The sequence below is a fragment of the Cibotium barometz genome, chromosome 18, assembly GCF_041138505.1.
Source record: "Cibotium barometz isolate CiBa-2024 chromosome 18, ASM4113850v1, whole genome shotgun sequence".
Lineage (NCBI taxonomy): Eukaryota > Viridiplantae > Streptophyta > Polypodiopsida > Cyatheales > Cibotiaceae > Cibotium > Cibotium barometz.
The window spans coordinates 36,331,389-36,358,796 of record NC_141063.1 but is presented as its reverse complement, the minus strand read 5'-3'; the positions used below and the strand labels follow the sequence as shown (position 1 = coordinate 36,358,796).

The following is a 27,408-nucleotide window of genomic DNA, read 5'->3' as shown; positions in this document are numbered from 1 at the left end:
AAGATGATGAATATGGGAATCAATGTGAGGGATGTGGGAAGAAAAATTGATGATCTTGTAGAGACCCCGTCATGGACTCCATTGGCAACAACTGAGAGAGTCTTCCTGTTGATACAAGAAACCTTCTTTGAAGAAAGGGGCTGAAAAAAAATCAGCACGTCCTCTCAGGCTGTGCACAGCAAGAAGAAAGGGAGGGAGGGTGGGAAACTAAAAGGAGAGGAAGAAGATCTCTCCAAGATGTAGTTCCCTGTCCTAAGCACCTAGAAGGCGGCTTCAACAATCAGAAAAATCAGCAATCTTTGCTGAAAATTCAGAAATACAACAGTCCCAAGTGTCAGATGAAGAAAACGCAGCACTCTTGAGGAAGCCTCTGCTCCCGGAAGAAAACGCAGCACCTTCTACAGTAAAATCTGCAAAAAACGCAGCAAACTGTCGAAGCCTCTGCTTCAAAACAAAAACGCAGCTTTCTTCTGCTCTTTAAAAAAGAGTTACTTTCATCATTATTGATTTTTATGCATAAAAGGATGCGTAAAAGAAATTTTTTATTGTGAAAGTGTTACTTTCACTAATATCGAGTTTTATGCAAAAAAAAATGATGCATAAAAGAATTTTTATATCAAGATAAGAGTTCTCTTAATCCTATGACTAATTCCCATGAATATTGGTAAATGATTAGTTTTAAATTTAGTAAAGTAGTGATAGCTCAAGAAGAACCGTCTTAAAAACTTGAATCAGACTTTGACCAAGACGTAATTCCTTCGTCAGTTTCAAGAAATGACGATGTGACCAGTTCCTGAATCTATACTCAAAGAAAGTGAAGCAAATATGAAACACAAATGTAGGCCCAGGTACAAGACTTGTAAATGTTGGAAACTGATGTTTATTGCTGAAATCTGAGCATGAGGAAAGCCCGTAGGTGCTGTACAATGGTAGGAAGCAGTAGTAGTTGCTAATGACCTCAACTAAATGCTAAAAAATGAGATGAATTGGGGGAAAGGGAGTCGGCCCTTATATATTCCCCTAGGATGTTGGTTGGCCAGCTGTAGCAGGCGGACAGTATGACAGTAGCATAAAATACTACAAAAAATGCCTAAAAATATAAAAAAAGGTAGAAAAATGCTGAATAATCTCTGCTAAGATATGCCAATGCACGGCCTCATAAATGGCCAATACAAGCATGAAAAAAGGTGATGTAGACCCTCTGGAGATTATATAATCCAACAGACTGGCTGGACCAAAAAACGCAGCCACACTCTTCGTAGTTTGCCTTTGAAGATCAAAACGCTGCGTGGAGGGCTGGTCGACATCAGCAAGAGGGTTGGACAAGAAAACGCAACAGGGTAATGAACTACAACCACTGTAGGAGACTGGGCTGCTGCAGCCGAAGAAGTCATGGAAGCAAAACGCATAGCAAGATAGAAAACGGGGAGTATTGTGCAAGAAGGATGGAGCAGCCTAAACCTAAGTGAATGATACCATGTTGGAGAATGCAGAGGCGGAAGCATAAACTGAACGAGAGAGAGTAGTGAGAGCTTGTGGACAAGATCACCTTATACAATGGCAATAGCCAGGAAGAGATGTTGAACAATGTGCAAGGGAATGGATGAATACAAGTGAATATGAGAGGCCCCTTTTATAGTGAAGGAAGGAGGCTGGCCAACTCCAGGAAGAGCTGGCCGACTGCTCAAGACATCCTAAAATAGGAGAAAAATAGATAAAATACTCAATAAATAGGATAAACGTCGTAACACTGAGATCAATGTTGCATAGAAACGCGTTTCGTACAAGTTTGAAAAGCACGAAACGTTTCGTCTTGTACGAAACACGTTTTTTATTCATCCTGAATATTTTAATACCCTACAGTCCGTCACATCACATCGTTTCGTACCTTTTTCGTGCGCGTTTCCCAGTGGCGGCCGCCTGTACTTTTTCGCCGTTTTGTGTACCAACTTGCCATCGAATCAATGCCTGTGTCAGCCCGCCTGCTCCTTGGTGTCCTTGGGCCTTGTGGAGGTCTTCTAAAGGGGTAATGTCATGTTTTGCTTTATGTTGGTTTTCTCTGCACAACTCACAAAGTAGCACGTTTTGTTCTCTTCCATCAATATTTATGGCATATCTTCCTCCCCTTGCTCTATTGAGGCCTAAGGCTACCTACCTTCTCTTCCCCTTGCTCTATTGTTGGCCAAGATTAAATTCATGGATCATAAAATGAGATTACTTTATGTTGTGTGTCGCACTTGCAGGGCCAACAATCTGCATTTATCCCCGCCCTGTAGGATGCCTCGAACAGGTGATTCTCTTTGGAACAATGTCACCTTTGAGTCTAGATATGGTGGCTCGGGCTGCGGAAAGTGGAAATGCAACTTTTGTGCAGATAAGCACCATGGCAGTGTCACCAGGTTGAAGGCACATTTGTCACAAACAAAGGGTTTTGGCATTGGGCCATGTAAGCATGTGCCACAAGAAATCTATGATAGCCTAAAGGCTTGGAAGGCCATGCAGCTAGGTATCCCCCTTAAGGATATCCCGAATCTCGGAGAGCCTAAAGCACGTCAAAGTGTCTCCACCAAGAGGACTCGCACTATCAGAGAGGAAGATACTAGTGGTGATGTTGCAGGTGGTTCTAGCTCGGCACCTCGAGCCAAAAGAACTAGTCTTCCAGTGTTCAAGAAAGGACATGTGCAGGTAGGGATGTAGAAGGCTGCCATGAAAGAGGCAACGAGGGAGTTGATGAAGTTGTTTATTCAATGTGGATTATCCTTCCACATTGTCAGGACTCCTCGATGGAAGAAGGCAATGAGAGCTATCTCCCGCATTGGGTGTGAGTGGGATGGCCCCTCCTATGAAAACATTGCGCACTACTGAGCTTCGCAAGGAGCAACTGGCTGTGGAGATATGGAGATGGAGCCTATCAAGGCCACTTGGGCAAAGTATGGTTGTACTTTGCTTTGTGATGGATGGATAGATGTGCGGAAGAGAAATGTGTACAACATTTTTGTGTCCTCTTGCAAAGACACAATGTTCATTCATGCCATAGATGCATCGGTGCCAGGGATAGTGGTTACAGGGGAGTTCATTATGTCCCACATGTGACAGGCAATCAATGAAATTGGCTCCGATAACATTGTGCAGGTGATCACGGACAATGGGTCCAATTATGTATCCATGGGCAGGATGTTAGAGGAGGATGAAACCGGCCTGACGGGCGGTGAAACAAACACTCGCACATAAAACACTTCAACGCCATTGAGGACCTAGAAAAAGAAAACAAACAGGGAGAGCTAGAGTGCTCCTGCAAACAGTACACGGACACCGATTGGCCCCAAAACGCAGTGGCGCCCCTTGCGGTATTTCTTTAATTGATTATAAGAGCTTTGATTACAATATAAGGCTGGGAACTCAGCCGACACAGTAGAACTCCTGAAGCCTGCAAAGAACTTGCATCATGGTTTCAAATCCACACGGCATCCCCAAACAAGTCCAGCCATTATTCATATCAAAAGGCTCTCTCACATTGAGTCTGCATACAGAAGCTCTCTCCCATGATCAAGGCTGCCACAACCATCCATAGCCTCTCACACTATGAACAGCATCACACCCTGACACATCTAGTGCTTCTGCATCACAACACAGACTCCCAAACTGTCTCTCAAAAGAGAACTCGTATCACAGCACAGCATACCATACAGTCGACACACCTGTACCAACCCTCTCTACCTTCCAAGGGTACTATCCATCTCTATCATGGATTCCCTGACCCCTGTCCAATCAGTAGCAAGGCTGTACCAAACATGTGTCCACTTCTGTGACCGTTGCCTGCATGTGACCTATCTCCTAGAGAACCATAAACATGTTTCCTCGAGAAACCTACGACCTGTTTCCACATGAAACCCTTAGGCTTGTTTCCTTTTGAAACTTCTGTCCTGTTTCCATACAGAACCATTCATGGCCATTGGCACCATTCAACAACAGTGCCAACAACGGCATACATCTAGTTACCTGTTCCCTCATGAAACATCTGGAAACATAGAGATGCCCATGACTGTAGGTCCCTCTGTTCCTTTCTAGCAGGAAGAAAACAATCTGCTCCATGAGCACGCAGCCATGCGAGCTTGCATCACTCCCATGCCAAGAAACATAACCAAGTGACCTGTACTTGCAGCCGGAAACCCAAGTACATAGCTGAATTTGCAGCCAAGCAAAAACAGCCCATAAACAGTTTCAAAACAGTCCAAAACCTTGCCTTGTTTCCACCCTCCAAACTGCCAAACCCTTCCTCTCACAAAGGGCCAGAGAAACAACTCCGAGACAGTCACAAGCCAGTGAGAAGAGAGACAAAGGGAGGAGAAAATAAACAGTAGCCGGTTGTCTCTACACAGTAACAGTCCACCGCCTTCCACTTGCTCCTCCTACTTGATGATTGAGGATGTGGGGAAGCTTGATGGCAAAGTCCCATAAGATCTCCTCGTAGAACGCTCCTGGTACAAGACTCCAAACTTGCAAACAAACAAATAAACAAGAAGGGGGTGCAAGCCTGACTCACCTCCCAACCATGACAGCCGTGGGCATGCCCAGAGTCTTGGCTGTCCCCACCAAGCCACGAGTTGAGCTAACTAGGTTGACATACCGACCAGTCTCTACCTCGCGACGTCCCATACCGCCACGAAGCTACCCTTGCGGGCCTTGAGATTGTTGCCGGCCTCCGGTGCATAAAGCAAGTGCACGTCTGCACTAGATCCAGGCTCCAGACCACACAGCTCTCACAAATCTCGCGAGACTCTATATGACTAATGACTAACCTTGGCCACCCTTTTATAGGCTCTTGGCCGGTCATCGGGTGTCCACACTTGGACGCCCGCCCGTCCATACTTGGGTGCCCGCTCGTTAGGCTATCCCTAACTCAGCTCGCCAATCAGCCTGCCTAGCTCCAAGCTTCCCCAAACCTCGAAGCTAGTCTTGTGTGTGTGTAGCACACGGTAGATACACACTGTGCACATGACATACTCCCCTAATACGAAATGGTCCATAGTATCTAGGAGATAATTTTGGAGATCGACCTGTCCGTAAAGTCTCGGAATCTTTCGAAACTTGCAAATACACCATCATTCCTTCAGAGAACTCTCTGGGTGAACGATGTCTATTAGAATAAAATATGTCTCGGTCTTGAGCACTTCTAATAGAGTCCTTCGCAACTTGTAACATTTCTTAGACATCGGGCATCCAAGAATGGCCCTAGGGCCATTCTTTTCATACACAATTGGTGGAAAAATGGCCCAAGATACATAAGCATGAAAGGACTAAAACCAATTTCTTTGCCCGTGCAGAGAAATGTGCAAAGGAATGCCAACAACAGAACAGCCCAAAAGGCGGGTTTAGCTGCTAGTTTACCTGTACTTGTATGCTTAGTACTGTTATAAGCAAATTCCAACATAGGAAGATAATCCTTCCATGAACTCTGTCTTTTGGATACATATGTCCGAAGCATATCCTCCAAAATCTGATTCACTCTTTCAATCTGGCCATCAGATTGAGGATGATCTGAGGAACTCAAATTCAAAGTTGTTTTCAACTTCTCAAAAACAAGTTTCCAAAACAAGTCCCTATCACTGACTATGTCCTGCGGTAACCCGTACAGTCTAAACAATTGCTCGATAAACTGCCGTGCTAATTGCGTAGCTGTAATAATCTTCCGGGTCAGTAAAAATCTAGTCATTTTTGTCAAGCGATCTACCACAACCCAAATAGAATCATGGCCTTGATGTGTTCTTGGCAATTCGGTAATAAAATCCATGGAAATACTTTCCCATTTATTACCTGGGATTTGCAAAGTATGCAACAACCCAGCTTGTCTAAAGTGTTCAGCTTTATTTACCTGACAAATTTGACACTTGAGAACATAATCTTCTACATACCCTTTTATCTTTGGCCAATAAAAAGTGTGTTTCACTAACGATAGCGTCCTGTGTACCCCAGGGTGTCCAACAGAAGGGGTGTCGTGACACTCCTTAAGAATCTTGGACCTAATGATCAGGATCTGTGGTACACAAATTTTTTCATTACGGAATAGTAAACCATTCCGAATCATCCACCACTGGCCTCCTGTAGCCTGAATGGTAGATTGCTCAGTCATTGAGTCTTGGTCAATCAATGAGCTCCCGTCCTGGATCTTCTGCCAAAATGGACCAAAATAACTATCAGTCCTGCAAAGCCCTCTCAATGACTGAAATAAGTCAGTAGAAATCTCGGTGAACGACAAAGTATTCACCTCTCTAATTCGACTAACCGCATCTACGACACTGTTCATGGATCCTTTCCGATAACGAATCTCAAAATCAAAATCTTGCATTAACTCAGCCCAACGAGCTTTCCTTTCTCTCAAATCATCCGCATCACACACATATTTGATTGATTGATGATCAGTCAATACCACAAACTTGGAGCCATATAAATAATGTCTGCAAACCTTGAGAGCATGAATCACAGCATAAAGCTCCTTCTCAAGGGTTGGCCAACGAGATTGAGTGTCGTCTAGCTTTTTACTTTCAAAAGCAACAGGTCTACCATCTTGAAATAGAGCAGCCCCGACGGCATAGTCACTGGCATCAGTTTCAAGAACATAAGGCCAACTAGGATCGGGTAATGCTAAGATAGGTGCTCCCATGACTTTATCTTTCAAAAGTCTGAAGGCCATATCCAAATCGTTATTCCAAGTGATAGGCTGATTTGACTTACGTCCACGACCTTTCAACAAGTCGGTCATCGGTAGTGTGAGCTGAGAGTACTTCCGCACAGATTTCCGAAGAAAAACAACAAAACCGAGAAAAGGACGAAGTTGTTTCACTGTTCGCGGTATAGGCCAGTCCAGAATCTTCTGAACTTAGTCATAGTCAATGCTCAATCCATCTCTAGTGATCTTGTGTCCCAAGTAAATGATGTTTATCTCCGTGAAATATTTCGCTCCTGCAAAATGGTCAATCAGGTCATCTGATCTAGGGAGAGGATAACGGTTCTTAATTGTCAGGTTGTTCAATCTCTTGTAATCTATACACATTCTCCAGGTGTTGTCCTTCTTTCTCCTAAGCAACACAGGTGCACCCCAAGGTGATTTACTTGGACGGATCTGGTCTATCCTTAAATAATCTTCGAGTTGTTTAGCCAACTCATCTTTCTCAGCTTGGCTCATCCTGTAAGGTGGAATACTGATAGGATGAGCACCAGGGATCAAGTCAATACGATGATCTATTGTCCTTTCAGGTGGTAAACCTGTTGGCAGCTCCTTAGGAAATACATCTTGAAACGAATCAAGTATCTTCTGTAATTCTTTGCTTTCAAACACACTTAATTCATTGACATCCATGGAAGGTATGAGAAAGTGGAATCAATACACAATGAAAAGCGGTATACAAAGAAGAATCCATTATATTTCCAAAATCAATTGTATTTACAAGAGGTCCTTGAGAGGGATGTATACAATCACCTAAGATACTATACTGGGTGTTCCCATGTTGAAAAGAAAAAATATGACTAGACCAATCTATCTGGACTTTAAGAGTCTTAAACCACTCAATCCCTAATAACAAGTCTACATTTTCTAGGTGCATAACATAGCATTCCAGAGTATCTTTGTAGTCCTGAATCTGGATTGGTAGCATCTCCACCTTTCGATCCCATACTTGCCTTCCCGCGCAGGTAAGCGTACCTCATAGGTATGATCGCTAGGGGTCGTATCAAGACTCAATTTCTACACAAGTTTGTAGTTAACAAAATTGTGTGAGCTGCCAGGGTCTAGAAGAATGTGGATTCTATGGCCATTCACTTCTCCATAAACTTGGAGAAGTTCATGCAAGCCAAAAACGTTAGTTGAACAGACAATCAGAACATGAACTAAGGCGAGAAAGTACAGTAACTGACGTACCTGTCAAAGACAACTGGTTAGTTGCCTTTGGCTTGGGTCTTGCGTTGGTCTTTGCACCCTTTTGTTTCGGGCACTCATTACGCATGTGTCCTTTTTCTTCGTAGATGAAACGTCCCTCCTTCTTGAGCTTCAAAGCTTTAAGGAGTCGTTTCTTCTTCGCTGGTGTCGAACTTGAATTCTTCGAAGGTTGGTTCGAAGACTTTTCTACAGTCGTGTTAGCCGTAGGTGTGGAGAACTTTCTTTTATGCTTGTTCCCCTGCTCGGTAACGGTTTTAGACTTGGAAGAGACCATTGTATTGTCATGGATACGAGCTGAATGAATGGCTTCATCCAATGTTTTGCATTTGTTTTTTTTAACCTGTAAACGGTATGAGTCTGGTAAACTAGTTACGAAGAACCCGAAAAGAGTAGTGGGGTCCATCTTTGTAGCTTTCATCTGCAAGTCCCTAAACTTCTGGAGGTAGACCTCATAAGTGAGGTGCTGCGAGGTCATGGTCAAAGCTGTAAACCGGGCAACAACATCATAATCATCCTCTTTCTTGAGGAATTCCTTCTTGAAAACGTCTTCAAATTGTGCCCAAGTCATTGGCTTAGGGTTGAGTTCTTTCCACCAAAGCAAAGCTTTGCCTGAGAGGAAACCTACTGCTAACTGGATCTTTTTTCCATCATCATATGGATGAAACTGAAAATGGACCTGCCACTTATGTAGCCAAGTGTCCACGATCTCCTTGGTACGCTGCTTTTGCTCGCCCCCGAACGGTTCCGGAGTAATGTTGGGGCCTAAAGCAGAGGCCAAGGTATCCATACCCGAAAGAGTAGATAGGGTAGTGGTCAAGAGAGAGATGGAGTTCTGCAAAGCTTGCATCTGGGCGGCGATTTGTGCGTGACGTTCTGAAGAAGAAGCTTCGAGAGCTACTTTGAACTCTTGGAAATCTGATTTTGACACATAATCGTCAAAAAGATCGGCATCGGTATCTTCCATAGCCGGCAAGCCTTCGTGTTCGACAAGGGGCTCCAACTCGGATTCTTGGGTCGACATCTTGAAGAGGGCAAGTGGAGAGAAAATTCGATCTTGCACAAGAAAAGTGCTAGAGAACTTGAGAGCTTGAGAGCTTGAAAACTTGAGAGATGTGTGGCAAGAAGCCCACTTAAAGGGTTTATATAACCTTCCCCAAAAGCATTTTGAGCTTTTGCTTTTGTGTGTTTTTAAAATATATATATATATATATATATATATATATATATATATATATATATATATATATATATATATATATATATAATATGGATATATATATTTTGCTTTCTTAAAAAAAACACACCTTTAAACCTTAGAGGGAGCCTTTAAACTCTTAAAAAAAAAGTTTAATCTAAAAAAAAACGAAATAGCCCAAATCGGCGTTTCAATGCTTTTTTGGTTTTCCCTCCCTCCTCCTTGGAATTAGCGCCGCCAGCCTGTCTTCGTCACCTGCGCTACTGCTGTCACGGATCTAGCTACAGGCGCTTTTGTTTCTGCCGGCGCCGCCTACACTCAAGTATGCGTGGTTGTCTGCTCCGTCGCCGACCGTGGTTGTCGGTGCTTTCGCTTCTGCCTGTGCTTGCGCCAGCCTCGCATAGGCCTGGCCACAGGCCGGCGTAGGCTTGTCAGCGTGGCCTAGGCGCCTGCCTACGTAGGTGTAGGCGCTTGCCTACGTAGGCATAGCCGCCTTAATGCGTGTGCCTCCAACAGCCGGTAGCCCACGACCAGCACGCGACTGCCAACGATCACCTTCTTCGCAGCTCTCTCTCTCTCTCTCTCTCTCTCTCTCTCTCTCTCTCGCTTTCAACCAAAAGCAAACATGCGTTTTTTTTTCTGTTTTCTCTCAACAGTTCGTGCGACTGCACAAACACCGAATCTAGCCTTCTTCTTGCAAAACAAAGCAACCCTACTAGACCACCTTCTCCATCACGGGTTCTTTGATGAAAAAGCACATACTATCTGAAAAAACAGCAGCATGCTTAAACAAAACAGCAAGCTTCTTGGACACATACCTTTCTTCGACCTCATCTTCTCTACCTACCGACTTGCTCGTTCACGAGGCACGCTCTGATACCAATGTCAAAACCCCATAGGATCTCCTCGTAGAACGCTCCTGGTACAAGACTCGAAACTTGCAAACAAACAAATAAACAAGAAGGGGATGCAGGCCTAGCTCACCTCCCAACCATGACAGTCGTGGGCATGCCCGCAGTCTTGGCTGTCCCCGCCGAGCCACGAGCTGAGCTAACTAGGTTGACATACCGACCAGTCTCTACCTCGCGACGTCCCATACCGCCACGAAGCTACCCTTGCGGGCCTCGAGATTGTTGCCGGCCTCGGTTGCATAAAGCAGGTGTACGTCTGCACTAGATCCAGGCTCCAGACCATAGAGCTCTCACAAATCTCGCGAGACTCTATATGACTAATGACTAACCTTGGCCACCTCTTTATAGGCTCTTGGTCGATCATCGGGTGTCCACACTTGGGCGCCCGCCCGTCCATACTTGGGTGTCCGCCCGTTAGTCTATCCCTAACTCAGCTCGCTAATCAGCTTGCCTAGCTCCAAGCTTCCCCAAACCTCGAAGCTAGTCTTGTGTGCGTGTAGCACACGGTAGATACAGACTGTGCACATGACACTTGATTGGGTTAGCCATGTATTTTCAGCTGCATCTAGCACGGTGAACTTTGTCACAAAGAGGCCAAAGGTTTTGAGCTTGTAAAGCCCTCCAAAACTCGGTTTGCATGTATGTTTATTGTGGTGGAGAGACTAGTGAGAGTGCGACATGGCTTATTGCGCATTGTTGTGTGTCGTGAATGGACTTCATGGGAGGACAAAGACAAGCCCAAGGCTGTAGCATTCTCTCGTATGGTCACGAGAGATACTTGGTGGCAGGATGCAGAGGGACTTGTGAAGGCACTTCAACCCATGTATAGTGTCCTTCGGCTCACAGACATGGAGGGGAGTACCATTGGGTTGCTTTATGAATTCATGGACATAATTGGTGAAGCTCTCAATGATTGCACTACCTTGTCGCCTGACAGGTGCTCACCCTTGGGCTTTAACTTTAGTCTTTGAGTCTCTCTCTTGAGTCTTCCTATAAGTTATTTTATAAATCTTGATCTCTTATGTATGTCACATGTAGAGTTCAAGATATTAAGGAGATCTGGAATCGGCATTGGGATTGGTTTCATAGGCCAATCCATGTTGTTGCTCACATTTTGCATCCCCTTTGGAGGAATGAGGAGCTAGAGTCAAGATGGACCGAGTACATTACCAAGTTGGTGGGACTGGGAGGTGATATCCAGCTTAAGAGAAAGCTCGAGGATGAGCTTCTCATTTACCGCAACGGTAGCCATATGTTTGGGCGAGTTACTGCATTGCTCAAGGAGACACAGTTGGAGCCAGTGTCTTGGTGGGAGAAAAATACGGTATTGGGACACCCAACTTGGCAAGGTTCTTGATTCTTGAATCTTGTATGGTTGTCTCCTATTCTTTCAAAATCTACATTCAAATGCTACTCTCTTTTTGACTCTAACTTAACATTCTTTTTTGTACAATGTAGAGACGGATTGCATTGAGAGTTCTCTTCCAGGATTGCAGTTCAGGGCCTTGTGAGAGGAACTGGAGTACATGGGCTCTTTTTCACACGAAAAAGAGAAACAGACTCTCCACAGCACAATTGGAGAGGCTTGTCTTTTGTCATTGCAATCTTCGATTGCTAGAGCAAAAGGGTCATCCCATTGAGCCTCGCCAAGTGAATCCAGATAAGATTTTGATATCATGAAGTGCAAGGAGATTCCTGACATTCCTTTCCTGATATCATGAAGTGCAAGGAGATTCCTGACATTCCTTTCCTCAGGAGGAGAGAGACATCTATTCTATGCTCTATGAGGAGATCATGGCTCCGGCTCGCACTACACGATCTTCTCGAGAGGCTAGTACTAGTGGTGCACCTGCACCTCTAGAGGATGAGGCATTTGAGGACTCGGCTACTGGCAGTGACCTTGAGAGTGAGGCTGCAGAGGCAGAAGATGCAGATGAGCATGAGGATGAGAATGCAGATGCGGATGCGGATGAGGATGAGGATGTGCAGATAGCAGCTAGCTGCCAGCATCATTTTATTTGGACATGTTATTTAGTTTGAACTTTGGACATGTTATTTATTTTGATCTTGGATTTTGAGTCATGACTCATCACCCACGTGGTGATCCCTTATGATTTCTGTTTAGTCATCACCCACGTGATTTGTGATATCATCATATCTTACATGTTTTTGTTTTTATTGAAATGAATTCAATGTGGTCTCTTATAAGTTATGTCAATAGTTTTTTCTTTTGTATATTTCAAGTTAAAAATATACATGCTTTTTCTATTTTGTATGAAACCTTTTTGTACCCGTTTCTTACCTTTTATGAAACGTTTCAAAACTTATGAAACCCGTTTCATACCTGCCGTTTCAGAAACGCCTGGCAACACTGATTGAGATGCATAATTCTAACACCTTTTGTACATATTTTCACTCACTGTCATATTTACACTCACTCACCCATTTCATGCTGTGCTGTTTTGCTCTGATCTCTCGTACATCTGGTCCTTTCGTCCTTTTGCCCTCACACTGGATGCAATTTCAGCAGGATTAGCATCCATCTTCGATGCTTCTCCTATGGGGCCCCTTGTTTTAATTGCTCTCCAAACCTCAGAGTAGAGTGCATCATGCTCACATCTATCCGTAATGTAGTCTAGGAACTTATTATGAAATTGAGTAAAACTCAATTCATTTATGTCTCATGAGTGATGTAGTGGAAGACTTAAAACATAGATTAATGCTAAGCACGGGAGATTAATGTTAATCTTCTTGATCTTGCAAATGTGCAGAAGACGAGAGATGTACCCCTAATCTTGTATAGTGCAAAACATGAATATTTACAATAATGATCTTGGATCTTGACTTAGATCTTGCTTATGCATACCTATCTACTAATGCATATGAAAGATTACCAGTTGTCCTCCACTTGTGCATGCTCTAACACACATGAGGGTTGCCTGGTCTTGTTGCTCCACATCTTATGTGGTGAGCCAGATGCCTTGGTTGCTGTTGCCCTATTGAGAATTACAGGTTGATCATGGTTGGTGTGAGCAACTCTAAGATTAAGTTTATTAATTCTCAAATCTTAGTATTAGGTCCGAGTGGTGATAAGCTCAAGATAGTGTTCATGCAAAGGCATAGAGTGGTTCGAGGAGTCTTTTTCTCTTCATCATGAGCTGATGAGAGATGTTGCTCTATAAATAGAGAAAGTTCCTTGTAATTTGTAAGGCACGTTTTCAGGTCACAACCATAGTTGTTTCTCGTACTGGTACGAACCCATTTGTACCGTACGGTTCGTACGGTACAGCATCGTACGAAATCGTACGACACACACACACACACACACACACACACACACACACACACACATATTCCCCAATCTCCCCCCACCTCGAGAATTTCAAATGCTAAAAAAATATAGAAATCTTGCTTAACGAAGATCCCAAATGCTCGCAATACTTCGCAACTTTTGTGTCCACTCATTATTCCATATGGGGTTGCTGAGAGACCTAAAAAATCTGGCAAGGTAGACTGGATGAGAGAATCTTGCTACATCACTTGGAGATCCTTGGTATAGGTAGGCTAGACAGTCAAATTCTCAAGTTATGTACAAGGGAGAAGATTTGGACATGGCCATTTTGATCTAGAAGCAGTCCCTAAACCTATTACCCTGGATGCATTGCACGTATTTGTGCAAGGACGGTCCCTTAGTCATAAACGCTACACTGGGAGACCTTTGGTATTGCATTAACCATGTAGGTTCTTTTTTGGAGACAATTGGGAGATCCAACAAGGAGAGAGACATTTCCATGTTCTGTGTAAGTGTTAAAAAAAAACCGTATTTTATTGTACGGTATCCGAAAATTTCATACCGTACGATATTGTATCGTACGGTATTGTATTTTCGTGCCGTGACAACTATGAGGTTAACTATGTGATTAAGCTTTGTGAAACCATCGTGTTCATCTTTATGCTTGCGTAAGCTTCTCTTCTTGTATATGTATGAGAAAGAAGTCTTTGCAGGGTCGTTTGTATGAATCTAAGCGAGAGAGTTATTCAAGCTCCTCAAATTTTAACTTGGTATCAGAGCGACCTTCCTTGGCTGGGTTGGGCCGTGTTTTTGAAAGAAAGTTGCTGTAGCACGTTTCCGTCCATTGCTATGTCTGTCGCCATCCATAGTTCTGTCATCATCGTTGGCTGCCTCAAGCGACTGCTGTTTGTGGTGGTTTTGCTTGGTGGCTAGGCTATATTTAAGTGATTTGGTAGGTTGTATAGTGAATGAGCTCAAGAAGCTCAGCTGTAGAGAGTTAGGGTTTCATGTGGGAGACACACACAGAGAAGAAGGGAGAGAGAGAGAGACATGTGGGGATAAGTCAACTCACAAGTATATGAGTGTGTGACTCCCCTATCACACATGTATATTTGCTCTAGTACACATAGTGCACTTAGTACATTAAAAGTACTAAGTGTACTATGTACTATAAAACTTATGGGCTTGTACACACTACAAGGGTGGGCATAATGCCTTTACCCCAACAACCCCCCACTTAAAGGCAATATGCCCTTAAATGAAGGAAAAGAAAAAAACAGCATGTACATGATAATATACAAGGCCATATCAAGGCTGAAACTGGCCTCATTCAATGCCCATCAAGTGTCTGCAAACAATGAGCAAACCGCTCTGGAGGCAAACTCTTTGTCAACAGATCAGCCGGGTTGTCATCCGTATGAATCTTGACAAGTTGAATCAGCTTGTCCTCTATCACCTCTCTGATGAAGTGATACTTCACATCCACATGCTTCGTCTTTGCATGAAAGATAGGGTTCTTTGCTGGATGGCACTCTGACTGTCACAATGCAACAATGGAATATCCCCTGTATAACCCAAATCAACCACTAACCGAGATAGCCATAATGCCTCCTTGCAAGCCTCTGTGGTTGCAATATACTCGGCCTCTGTAGTAGATAAGGCAGTGCACTTCTGCATCCTGGATATCCATAACACAGCACCTCCTGTGAATGTAAACACATAACCGGTAGTAGACTTTCGGTTATCTGGATGACCGGCATAATCCGAATCCGTGTAACCATGCACTAATGCATCCTGTTTGCCAAAGCAGATGCACATATCCTGTGTGCCCTTCAGGTATCTCATGACACCTTTCACTGCTTCCCAATGCTTCTTGCCAGGGTTGGCCATGTATCTAGTAACCACTCCCACTGCAAATGCAATGTCCGGCCTGGTAGCAACCATGGCATACATGAGACTGCCACAAGCTGAAGCATACGGAATCTTGGCCATATCAGCCCTGTCACTATCCGACTATGGGCTGTCCATAGCATTGAGTTTCACATATGGAGGCAAAGGAGTACTAGTCTTCTTCCCCCCTTCCATATTGAACCTCTGCAAAACTTTGCCAATGTATTCCTTCTGAGACAAATACAACACATGCTGATTTTTGTCCCGAAGTATCCGCATACCCAAAATGTGATTTGCATCACCCAAATCCTTCATATCAAAGGTCTGATGCAGCCTCTTCTTCAAGGCATCCATCTCTTTACGAGATTTCCCGGCAATCAACATATCATCAACATACAAGATGAGGATCAATAGACTGCCATCCAAAGCTTTCTTGGTGTATAAGCAGTGATCTATGTCACTCCTCCTGAAATCCTAGGATTTCAGGAATGTATCAAATTTATGATACCATTCCCTTGGTGCGTGTTTGAGCCCATAGAGACTCTTTTTCAGCTTGCATACAAGCTTCTCCTTTCCATTCACTGCATAACCCTTTGGCTGTTGCATATATATCTCCTCATGGAGATCACCGTGAAGAAAAGCAGTCTTCACATCCAACTGAATCAAATCCAGATCATCATGAGCAACCAAAGCTAATACAGCTCTAAGTGTGGTCATTTTGACCACTGGAGAAAAGATCTCATCAAAGTCCACACCATATTCCTGCTTGAAGCCCTTAGCCACTAACCTGGCTTTGTATCTTGGCTTTGCATCAGGTTCGACTTTGAGCCTGTAAACCCACTTGCATGGAAAAACCTTCTTGCCTGTAGGCAAATGCACCAACTTCCATGTTCCATTTTTGTGCAGAGAATCCATCTCTGACTTCATAGCACGCTCCCAAAGAGCCTTGTCTGCCCTCTGTAAAGCCTCCTTATAACATGAGGGCTCCCCACAGTCAGTGAGCATCAAGTAGTCAATTCCTGGAACAAACCTGTCAGGGGGTCTGGAGGGTCTTGTGGACCTCCGTCCCCAATGATCATCATTTGCAAGTTGCTGTCCAGCTTGCATATCACCTATTGGTGGCTCCTGTTCCATGCCATAAGGTTGAAAGATCATGCCCGGTATCTCCTCTAACTTCGGGATATCCATAGGAATATCTTTTGCCATCTCTAGCTGTCCATTTGGACCATTTTCAGCACCATTTAAGGGCTGGTTTTGTTGCTATAATGGTTGATTTACAGCCCTTGGTTGTTGTCCATGATGTCCATCATCATCAAAGATGACTCTGCCAGGCTCCTGTTGCCTTGCAGGCTCCTTATACATGCATGTTTCATAAAAAATGACATCATTGCTGCGTATAATCTTTCTATTCACTGGATCCCAAAGTCTATACCATAGTTACCAGGGGACGGGGACGGGGGGGTGGGGACGGCACTCTAGCAGAAGAGGGTGGAGAGAGCTTAGAGGGTAGAGTAGGAGAAGAAGTAGAGGGAAGATTGAAGTCGTCTAGTAGGAGAGGGTGGAGAGGAAGGTGGTGGAGTAGGAGAGGGAGATAGTGGAGAGGAAAGCTTGAGTAGGAGAGGGAGATGGTGGAGAGGAACTCAAGTCTTGGAAGGCTTGAGTAGAAGAGGAGTAGCTTGCAGCCCATTATATAGTATATGGCAGCTGGCTCTCTCTCTCTCTCTCTCTCAAACTCTCAAACGGTCAGCCGCCAACGGCTAATAGCCGTTATTTGAAAAAAAAAAGACTGGAAATGTAGCCGTTGCAGCTGTCCCCGTCCCTGAATGACAACGTCCCCCCGTTCCCACATTGGGGGACGGGCGTCCCCTGGTCACGTCCCGTCCGTACCATCCCCCTGGCCGTCCCTTGGCCGTTACGCAAGTGTCCTTGCTTGGGACGGCGTTCCCACGTCCCACGTGGGCGTCCCGCCGTCCCCCTGTCACTATGGTCTATACCCCATTTCACCTCTGTCACCATATCCTAGGAATATGCATTTGTGAGGCTTAGGATCAAGTTTGGTGCGTATTTCCCTGCGTATGTGCACGTACGCAACGCAACCAAACACTCTCAAGTGCTTGTAGGACGGAGGCTTCCCTGTCCATACTTCCTCTAGCACTTTCCCACCAAGCCTCGTGTTAGGTGACCTGCTTATAAGATGAACGGCTGTCATAACAGCTTCAGCCCAAAAACCATGAGGTAACGCAGCATGTGACAACATAGAACGGACCTTCTCCTGAATGGTCCTGTTCATCCTCTCTGCTGTCCCGTTTTGTGGAGGATCATAAGGAGAAGAGAGCTCCCTCTTGCTGCCTTTAGCATCACAAAAGTCCTGAAATTGTTTGGACATATACTCTCCACCATTGTCGGAACGCAAAGCCTTCAGTGTTTTGCCAGTTTGATTCTCAACATGAGCAACAAACTTCTCAAACACTGAGAATGTATCACTCTTCAAACGAAGAGGATAAACCCACACCTTGTGTGTGGCATCATCAATAAAAGACACAAAATATTTTGCCCCTCCCAAAGAAAGCTGAGGCATTTCACATACATCTGTATGCACAAGCTCTAACTGAGCATTTTTCTGTCCAAGAGCTTTCTTGTGGGGGCACTGGAGTTGCCTGCCATATCAATGCTCACAAAACTGAAAACTTGAGAACTTTAGAGAAGGCAAGTAACCAAAACGAGACAATTGCTCCATTCCTTTGACACTCATGTGTCCCAACCGGCTATGCCACATAGAGATTTCCGGCAGCTCGGTTGCATTTACATTAGCATGGTGACAAACATTAGCATGCATCAAGTAAAGAGTGTCCACGTTAGAGCCTCTGGCAACAACCAGTGAGCCCTTACTAATCTTTCACTTTCCACCTCCAAATGTGGTAACATAACCAGCATCATCAAGCTGTCCAGTAGAAAACAGGTTCTTCTTGATCTCAGGCACATGCCTGGCATCATGGAGCATAAGCTGTGAGCCATCTGAAAACACAAGCCTCACATCGCCTCTACCAAGAATCTGGCATGCATGGTTGTCACCCAAATAAATTACTCCTTCATTGCCAGCAGTATACCTGACAAACAAGTCTCTGCAACCTGTGACATGAAAGGAAGCACCTGAATCAATGATCCACGAGTACATACCATGACCATCTCCTGCATGGAGTGAATGGGCATCAAGTGAAGACATGAATAGGACTTCATCCTCACTGTCACCTGCATGTGACACATTGACTTCTTCAATCTTGACTCCACTTTTGCCCTTTGGCTTTGCATCTTTGGCTTCATCTTTGTCTTTGTCTTTTCCTTTGCCCTTTTCCTTTTGATCATTCTTCCATTTGTAGCATTGCTTTTTGAAATGTCCCTTCTTGCCACAATAATGGCATTCCAAGTCCTTTTTGGAGCGGGACTTGCTCCTTCCCCGTTCTTGGCTTTTACCCCTTTGCTGGGATCTCCCACGTGCATTCATTGCATTGGACTTTCCAACAGAGTTGTTCTTCCTGTTCATCTCCTCTTGAAGGAGAGCACCCTCCACATCTGCATATGACAGCATAGCATTTGAATTGCTAGTGGCTGTCCTGAATGTGTCCCAACTCTCTGGCAAAGTGCATAAGAGAAAGGTGGCTTTGAACTCATCGTCCATTGCCAACTTTTGATTGATGACCTGGCTGACAACACCATTAAACTCATTTAGATGGGCTGTCATAGACGCCCCTTCCTTCATTTGAAGACCTATGAGTTTCTTCAACCAATACGCTTTGCTTGAGGCACTTTGCTGGGCATACAAGTCCTGCAATCTTTGCCACATTCCCCAAGCTGTCTTCTCTTCACGTATGCTGAAAAGTAAAGAGTCTGACACAGACAACATGATGGTGGATCTTGCCAGCTCATCCATATCTTCCCATTCTTCAGCAGTAAGAGAAGCGGGCATTACACCTCTTTCTTTGATGGGCTTGTGCTGCTTCTTCTGGAGCAATACATTATAGCACTGGGTTTGCCAAATGTCATAATTATGTGAGCCTTCAAGCTTCTTGATGTGAAGCAATGAAGAGCTCTCACGTGTGGTTGCCATAGCAATATGCAACCTTTGACACAGTCAATGCTTGACTCCTTGCAAGATGTGCAAACACTGCACTAAAGCACACAAAGTGCTCACAGTCGTTCTCCCAAAGCTTATCTCCCACTGCGGAAGCACGAATGCAACTCTCCTCCCACTGAATGTGATAAAATCACCAAAATCTGGTTGCTGCAGATTTATGACAGCACCTTAGATGTGCTCTGTTCCCCTTCCAAAATGTTGTACAACAGTACTAAGTGCTCACCAATGATGTACCAAATCTGTACCGGCAAGTACAACAGCTGAAAATGAGCCTTTTCCTCACTCAAATCAATGTACAGCCATGCCAAAACTCGTACAAAGTTGTACCAAATTTGTACCAACAAGTACAGTAGCAATAAATGCTCTCCTGGCTGTCCAAATGAGTGAAAATCAGACCTTGACAGTCCCCACCACTGCATACAACAGTCCCGGACGACAGGCATCAACACATTGCCCAAAACATCAAATGCCAGTGCCTGCATGCAAATCAACCCAATTGGCACAAAAGCCCTTTGATTTGCACTCCAATTTCCTGCAATTTAGTCCCGAATGTGAGATTGCTCACATCATACAGCATGTATGAATGCCCAATGGCACAATTACATCAAAAGCCCCAAATGTTAACACCCAATTTTCTGCCAATTGACCCGGAATGTGACCAATGTCACCCAATGTTGCCAATTGTGCTCAAATCTGAGCCATTAGGACCTGTACCTGCCCAATTGATGATAATGGACTTGCAAATCCCAAAAAATTGAAGCAAATACCTCTGAAATTTTTTATTTCTGTTGTAGAAAGGGGGGGGGGCGTCGTATTTGCTGACTTGTGTGCTGATGCTGTGCAGGTACGGATGCTGTATTCGTGCAGGTGGGCGGTACCTCGCGACTTTACCCTGTTTGACGTTGCAGACAACAGCGGCAATCCAGTGGTACCGACCTCCCCATTGCAGTAAGGCGGGAAGCACCTTGCTGGGAACGATGCCTAAGACGGCATGCACAACCTCCAGGAATGCTGCTAGTTGCAGAAGGCGAATGAGGTCCCCCGCAGTATCAAAGGCTCCGTCGATGGACTGCTTGCGCGCGGCCTGCAGCCAAATGCCTGCGCAACATTGTAAGCCGTGAGGTAGAGCACGACTATGCTGTTACGCGCCATCCTGGACAGTCTGGAGTTGGGTTCGATGGATTCGAAGACTTCGACTGCTTCAGCCACAGCACTGGCTCGCGGTAGTAAGGGGCGGTTCCCATGCGAGCGAAAGGGTCCCCTGGAAGGGCTCCTGCAGTTTTTTGCTGCTGTTGTGGTGCAGTTGCGCCGCTTGCGAAGGGGTCGTACCACCTGATACCCAGTCGCTGAAGCGAAGGGGCTGCAACACGCGACAGTGTGAGGATGAGAGAGGCGTTACCCTCTCTTCATGCTGGCTTCTCTCCTCGCGTTTCAGCTGCCCGTGGCTCTGATACCAGTTGAATGAGCTCAAGAAGCTCAGTTGTAGAGAGTTAGGGTTTCATGTGGGAGACACACACAGAGAAGAAGGGAGAGAGAGAGAGACATGTGGGGATAAGTCAACTCACAAGTATATGAGTGTGTGACTCCCCTATCACACATGTATATTTGCTCTAGTACACATAGTGCACTTAGTACATTAAAAGTACTAAGTGTACTATGTACTATAAAACTTATGGGCTTGTACACACTACAAGGGTGGGCATAATGCCTTTACCCCAACATATAGGCTCATTAAGGCACATTTGTGTGATGTTTGCAATTGGTTGGGTACTAGTGTGCAACAAAACATTGTACAACCGGTGTAATAAACCTGTGTGTATGTGAAAGCATGGGAAGAAGCAACCATGTGTGTCATGCAAAAGTGGGCATGTGTGCCTAATTTTGGTGGATCAGCAGTGAGTTGATTGACTTTGGCTACATAGTGGCTTCTTTGTGATGTTCTTTCATCTTTGTGATGGTGTTTTTTGACTGAGTGAGAGTTTAAATTTTGTAAGCAAGTGGGAGCGTATCGACACGTGTTGTGATCTTGGTGGTTTCTTCACTGCTGTAGTTTATGTGACACATCGTTTACCTGATATCATGTGCACATGTTCCAGTGGGGTGACGTGGACATGTCCTTGAATTTAGGCATCTTCTTGGATTCATCTAGGTATACCTTTATGCTGTATTAGCGGACATGCAAATTTCACATTGTGAAGTTTTTGTTCAAGTTGCAGCCAGTTGATATTGTGTTAATTCTTTCTATTTTTAGTGGTGCATATGCCCTATCAACTACCTTTTTGTTGTAATAATTCTTTCGATTCGTTATGATCCTTAGTGCTAGGCTTCATTATGGCTGAGTTTGTCCTGTATGTCCGGAGCTTTGACAAAAACTCACTACACAGAACTTTGTATAAATGTATGCTCTTGTGTGCGTGGAGTGTGTGTGTATATTAATACCAAGTTCTACACCTACTATTGGGCACTGATGACGTTAGCGGGGATGTCGTAGCATCTAGTCTATACTATGCATGATGGAGTTGGTGGTTTATTTTCTTGTGGATGACTACCGTGAGGTTAAATTGCACTTTCTTATAAGGTGAATTTTGCCATGTTCTTGGATTCATCTAGGTATATATGTCCTTGATGGGAATGAGCTAGGATTAATCATGGAGGATCATAGTGAATTAGAGCCATGGTTTAATATAAAGACGATGACTAATGAGATATGATTAAGAACTTCACATTAGCATAATGAGAGCAAGATGGTGATAATGACATGCCTATTGGGCATTATATTCATGCCTCTTATATAGGCTTGTGGATACAAGGATTAGATCAATGTTAAGCATGATTAGGTGCTAAAAGTGCTCCCCTTGATTTGTGGATCTAGATGCCATTTTCATGTACTCCAAGTCAACATTGGTGGCTAGTATTGAAGGTGCTTGTCCACTTGCATAGATGTGGATGTTCTTGATGTTTTACTGGCTTTTACATTGCTTGGATTTACTCTAATGTGCAGTCTTTTTAGGCTCGTTATTACAAGCTTTCATTTCTAAGGTTTTAGGCTTTACACCATGGGCATTTCAATGGCTCCCTCTAAGATGGGTGTCACTTGATTTTTTCCACCAATCTCCCCCTCAAGTGATATCCATCCCTTTGGCACATATGGATTTAACCTATTTTTGTTTTACATAAATTTTCACCATCTTAGCTTGGGTAGGAAGTGGGGATGGCCATATGGCCTTTGGTGATTAGAATGTCCAATCATCATGTTACCCAACCCCATGGATCTCCTAAACACAAAACACAAGCGATTAGTACAAACACCCTAAGAGGGTTGCAAGCTAGCTCACCTCCCAATCGTAGGTTCTATGCTTCGAACCACCCTCGAGCTAGGGGCTAAGGTATGACTCCCTCTGATCCGTGCTAGTTTGCTCCATAGAGGCCTTTGGCATGCCGATCTATGCTCTGCCACATGTGTGGCCAGAGTCTTGGTGGAACTCCGACCTAACGAGAATAACCCTTGTTTCACTTATATAGTGTCCACTGTTGCTATAAATAACCATCTTGTTATAAACAGCTAGTACACATGGATTTATTAATTGTAACATGCGGAAGCTTCGGGGGAGATCGGTAACTTCAATGCTCAGAAAAACAACACACTTGTCGCGACGAAAATTAACGCACAGAACTGAATGTAAATGTGCAGAAAAATAGAGAGAGAGAGAGAGAGAGAGGGAGAAGAGGACATAGTATTGGGTCCCGAATACTCTCTGTAGGGCCCCCACCACGAATGGTGTATTTGCTTTTATTAGAATGATGCAAAATTGAAATAAAAGATTGAACCTGAACCTTCGTGGCTGAGATAGATCTCTGCCCTTGACCTTCAATCCTTCACCCCTTCTGCGTTAGCTTGTCCTAGGCTGTCCCAGCACTTGGTGAATTATGAGATGAATGGACTGAAATATGCAATGGGTATTTATACCCTTCAGTGATGCTAGTCGGCTGGATAAAAGCCAGTCGGCTGTCTGAAAAATACTCCACGACCAGAAAATCAGCATTAAATGCAAGAATTCCTGCGCATAACCTAAATGAGCTGCTGGCCATGAGGCGCTTCACATTCTGGCTGCTGGGCAGCCTGTGTGGGCTGCCCCACACCTGGCCTACAGTCCTCTAGGGCTGTGTACCATGTCGGCTGCCTGTCCAGGAGCCCTAGGGCTGTCCTACAGCCCTTCCATGGCCATCCCATGGCTGGTGGGCACAGCCAAGGCCTTCCTGGCCCCTATGGGGGTGGTTCTACACCTCCCCCATGCCCATATTTGTCCTTGGGGTAGCCCTATGGGCTAGCCCCTTTTCCTATATGCAAACCCTAATTGTCTACACAGTGATCTGGCATCCAGTATCATACCATATACACAAAACCACTGACATCATTCCAGAGGGAGACTCACAGCGCGGACTGGCACTGTTTCATGTGGAGGACAATGCACACCTGACCTCGGACGACTGGAATGGAACCCTAGCTGACTCGTCCCGGACTGGGCTTACATGAGACTAGTTTTCCATCCCAGGTCCCGCACCTTCTGTACAGATATGTCTACGTGGCATCCAAGTGGGGGATGCACATGACATTAATAATAACCTTAGCCGCCCATATTAGCTTGCTTTCTCCTAATCCTAGGGCTCCCCTAACCTTGTCAGATTACACCACTAATCTTGAGGATTAGTACTAGATACGTAACATACTTCCCCTCCTAAGACGTTTGCACTGTTGGAAATAAAATCTGGAAACCTATGATGTAAACTAGCAACTGTCTCCCAAGTTGAGTCCTCCTCTGTGTCTTCCCTATCTTTCCACTTAATTTTTTACTCAGGGTTTCTAAGTTGCCTTTCCTTGAAGTCAATCGCTGTTTTTGGCTCATATGGAACATAAGACAAGTCCTCAACCTCAACAAGCTCCTAAGGAGTCCAACTCTCAGCATCTCTTTCAGTCTACTGACAGAGACAAAGTGTGTCTTAAACACATACTGGAAATCAGCCCATGTTGGCTTCACTCGGCGGTCCTTGTACTTATGGTGGAGCATATTTTATATTACGTTGTGAGCATTAGTTGACTTCGACAGACCAAAAAAAGCGGTCCACCTTCCAAGCCAGCTATTGAAGTAAAGTTTCTCACACTTTTTCCTTTTATCAGAGAAAGGTTTCGATTGGAAGGAAACTTGGAGATGAGGAGGATTACGCCCAACTCCTAGGCTACAGTTAACCTAACTTGAAGGTCTTAACCCTGATTAGCCTTGGGACGTAACAGCCCCCTTGGGCACCTTGCCCGAGACTTTTGCCCTTTTGTTGGGGGCACCAAAGACCCCCATGCCCCCCTTTTTGGGTGGCCCAAGGGCTGTCTTGTAGCCTTCTAAGGCACATACTTAGAGCCTTTAGAGACCATTATACTCATTTAGATGACCAAAAACATAATGATTCATGAGTTTGAAAGCTTGAAACGTTGAAAGTCCAAAGCATAAACTCCTAAGATGCAAAGTCTCAAGAGTCAATAGTGAAGTTTGAAGAACATAAATTTAGAACTAATTTCTAATAATCCAGATCCCAAAACATAATACTTCAATGTTTGAACTATAAACTCAAATCACAAAAATATATCAAAGCTTAAAAAAGAGTATGGTCATTGGTGGCAGCTTTATAATGTCATGAAGCACCCATGTGCTCATAACTTGGTCTCCCACGTGTAATGTGTCCTCATACAAGTAACACACAAACGTGTCATTGCAATACTTGCAAACTATGCATTTTGTACCGAAAGTACCATATCTATGAATTAGAATGGTGTCTTTCCATACATCATGGGTATAATCACTGGAATTATGGCCTGGCGTTGTGCGAAATCAAGAAAAATAGGGAGATGTTGAAAATTTTGGAGAGATTGAACTTGGAGGAGAGCAAAGGGGGAAGAAGAAAACTGAAGAAACAAGAGCCAAGGGGCGCAAAAGAAGCAAAGGGGTGCAAGGATGAGCAATGGGCTGCAAAAGAACTCTAAAATAGGCAAGAAGAGGCATAGGGTTAGAATCAATCAAATGGGCACAAAAAAATAAATTCTTTGACTGTATAAAATTCAGGCGAAACTGTTTTTTTGAGAGGTTTCACAGGTTTTTAGAAACATTTCGTCCTAGAAATGTTTCGGATGTTTCGTAGGCGTGAACATGTTTTTTTGTTTCTATTGCAAGGTCCCAACCCGGTTCTCACTGTTGTCTGGGAGCTTGGAAAGTTGCATCCCAAGTTGCAAGCCAACCCTTTCCAACCCCTTGAAAACAAGGTTAGAAAGTGTTGGTTGGAGAGTTGGGAAAGGCCTCATTGATAAACACCCACATCTTGTATGCTTGGCCTTAGGAAAATAATGCCCTGCTAATTTTCTCATTATGCGCGGTTGGAGAGTTGGGAAAGGCGGCATTGATAGACTTTCACATCCTGCATGCTAAGCCTTAGGAAAATAATGCCCTGCCTAATTCTCATTATGTGCATTCATGCCACTGTCATCACGGCGTGCCTTTAACTGGCTTTTTCTCATGCAACCTTGCACACTCATAACTGATCTTGCTTTCGCATTTGTGGTATTTATTATATGCAATTAATCCCTATGACATGGTGTTGGAATTCCTTTTTTTTTTCTGTTTTCAAATGTTTTTTTTTTTTTGGGGGGGGGGGGGGGGGTAGCAATTCTGTTGGGACATTTTGACAACTATGGCACGTTGGTAAACCAAATATATGCATGCTCTCTTTGCTGCTCCCTTCTGGTTTTCATCCTTTTTTGGTTGAGCTTAGGCTAATGTCTTGGATTTATCTCCATTCCTCTCTTATAGATTGTCGAGTGCACGGTAAGGTACTCTGAATTTCAGTAGTATGCATGCAATCGTTTGATGTTATCAATGTACAGGAATGCTAACAATGGCTGGGCAGTTGCAGATAGTAAAATCATAAATGGAAGCAGGCAGCAGAATTGTAAATTTTGTTATTACATAATCCTTCACAGAGGGTTACTAAAACCAATCTTACCAGCTAAACTGTGCATAAAGATACTAACGTGGCACATCCTGTTGTAGGAAGTTGTGTGACATTTTGTAATGTGTCATCTGGTGGCTTGTGTCAGGCTTGTGTGAAGCGGGTTGAAGATGATACAACTGGGCATAAACATTGTACCGGCCAATATTTTGACTACTGGGCTTGCATTGACAAAATTGTAAGTCAGATTTCTGTGTTCATGCCATTTTCTGTTGGTGCTTCCTCCACACAGACACATACACATACACATACACACATGCATGCACACGCTCCCTTGCTTTTTAACACATGCGTGCATGCGCCAGCCGTTGTGCCCGCCTCCCTTCCAGTGCGCGCATGAAGAGAGAGAGAGAGAGAGAGAGAGAGAGAGAGAGAGAGAGTGATTCTTACTCTGAAATTTTCAGGTGGCACCGAAGCTCTTCAATTCCACAAAGTGAAGTAAAGAAGCTGTTGTAGTGCTGAAATGACTCGGTAGACACTTCATTCTACTTGAAATAAACTGGACTTTTTTTTATTTTTACCTCCCTTGGCAGAGTGCCATGTTTCAGAACTCGTAACCTTATCGGTTGCCATAACAAATTTTCCTTGGAATTGTGATACCATTTAATGTTGACAAATTTTCTTACTCGTGACAAGAATATAGACTAGGGAGATAGTCTACTTTTGTATGGTCAGCCACTTTTGTCCTTGCCACTCCTAGTCTATCTTGTTTCAAGAATATTGTTTTTTCTTCCAAGGTGTTAGGGTTTGAACTCATGACCTCTTAGGTGGGCAAGAGCCTGCCTATGTTTCAAGAATGTGTGCTCAAGAGTTCTAAAAATTTAAGAAGTTCAAGTTTGACTATGTAGGGTGGGTGGGGGTGCCCATCCCCTCCCCCTTTTTGTGGTGAAAAATCCAAGTGTATCCGGAAGGTTGCTTGATGGGGAGATGAGCCTAGACACGATGGGCCTTTTTGAAATAGGTATTAAACTTGCAAGAGAAGGGTGGGAGACTCAAAATAAGTTT

At 44.2% G+C, this 27,408-nt stretch overlaps 1 protein-coding gene across 1 annotated transcript in view; it reads left to right on the top strand.

Annotated features, from left to right (window-relative positions):
* Positions 1–27,134, top strand: part of LOC147629263 (cytochrome b-c1 complex subunit 6-1, mitochondrial-like) — a 57,915-nt gene extending 30,781 nt beyond the window's left edge. Inside the window, exons 3-4 of the mRNA XM_086812526.1 lie at positions 26,492–26,581; positions 26,808–27,134. Coding sequence (XP_086668652.1) covers positions 26,492–26,581; positions 26,808–26,840 — 123 coding nt within the window. The 3' untranslated portion in view covers positions 26,841–27,134. The remainder of the gene's footprint in view (positions 1–26,491; positions 26,582–26,807) is intronic.
* Positions 27,135–27,408: the final 274 nt, after the last annotated feature.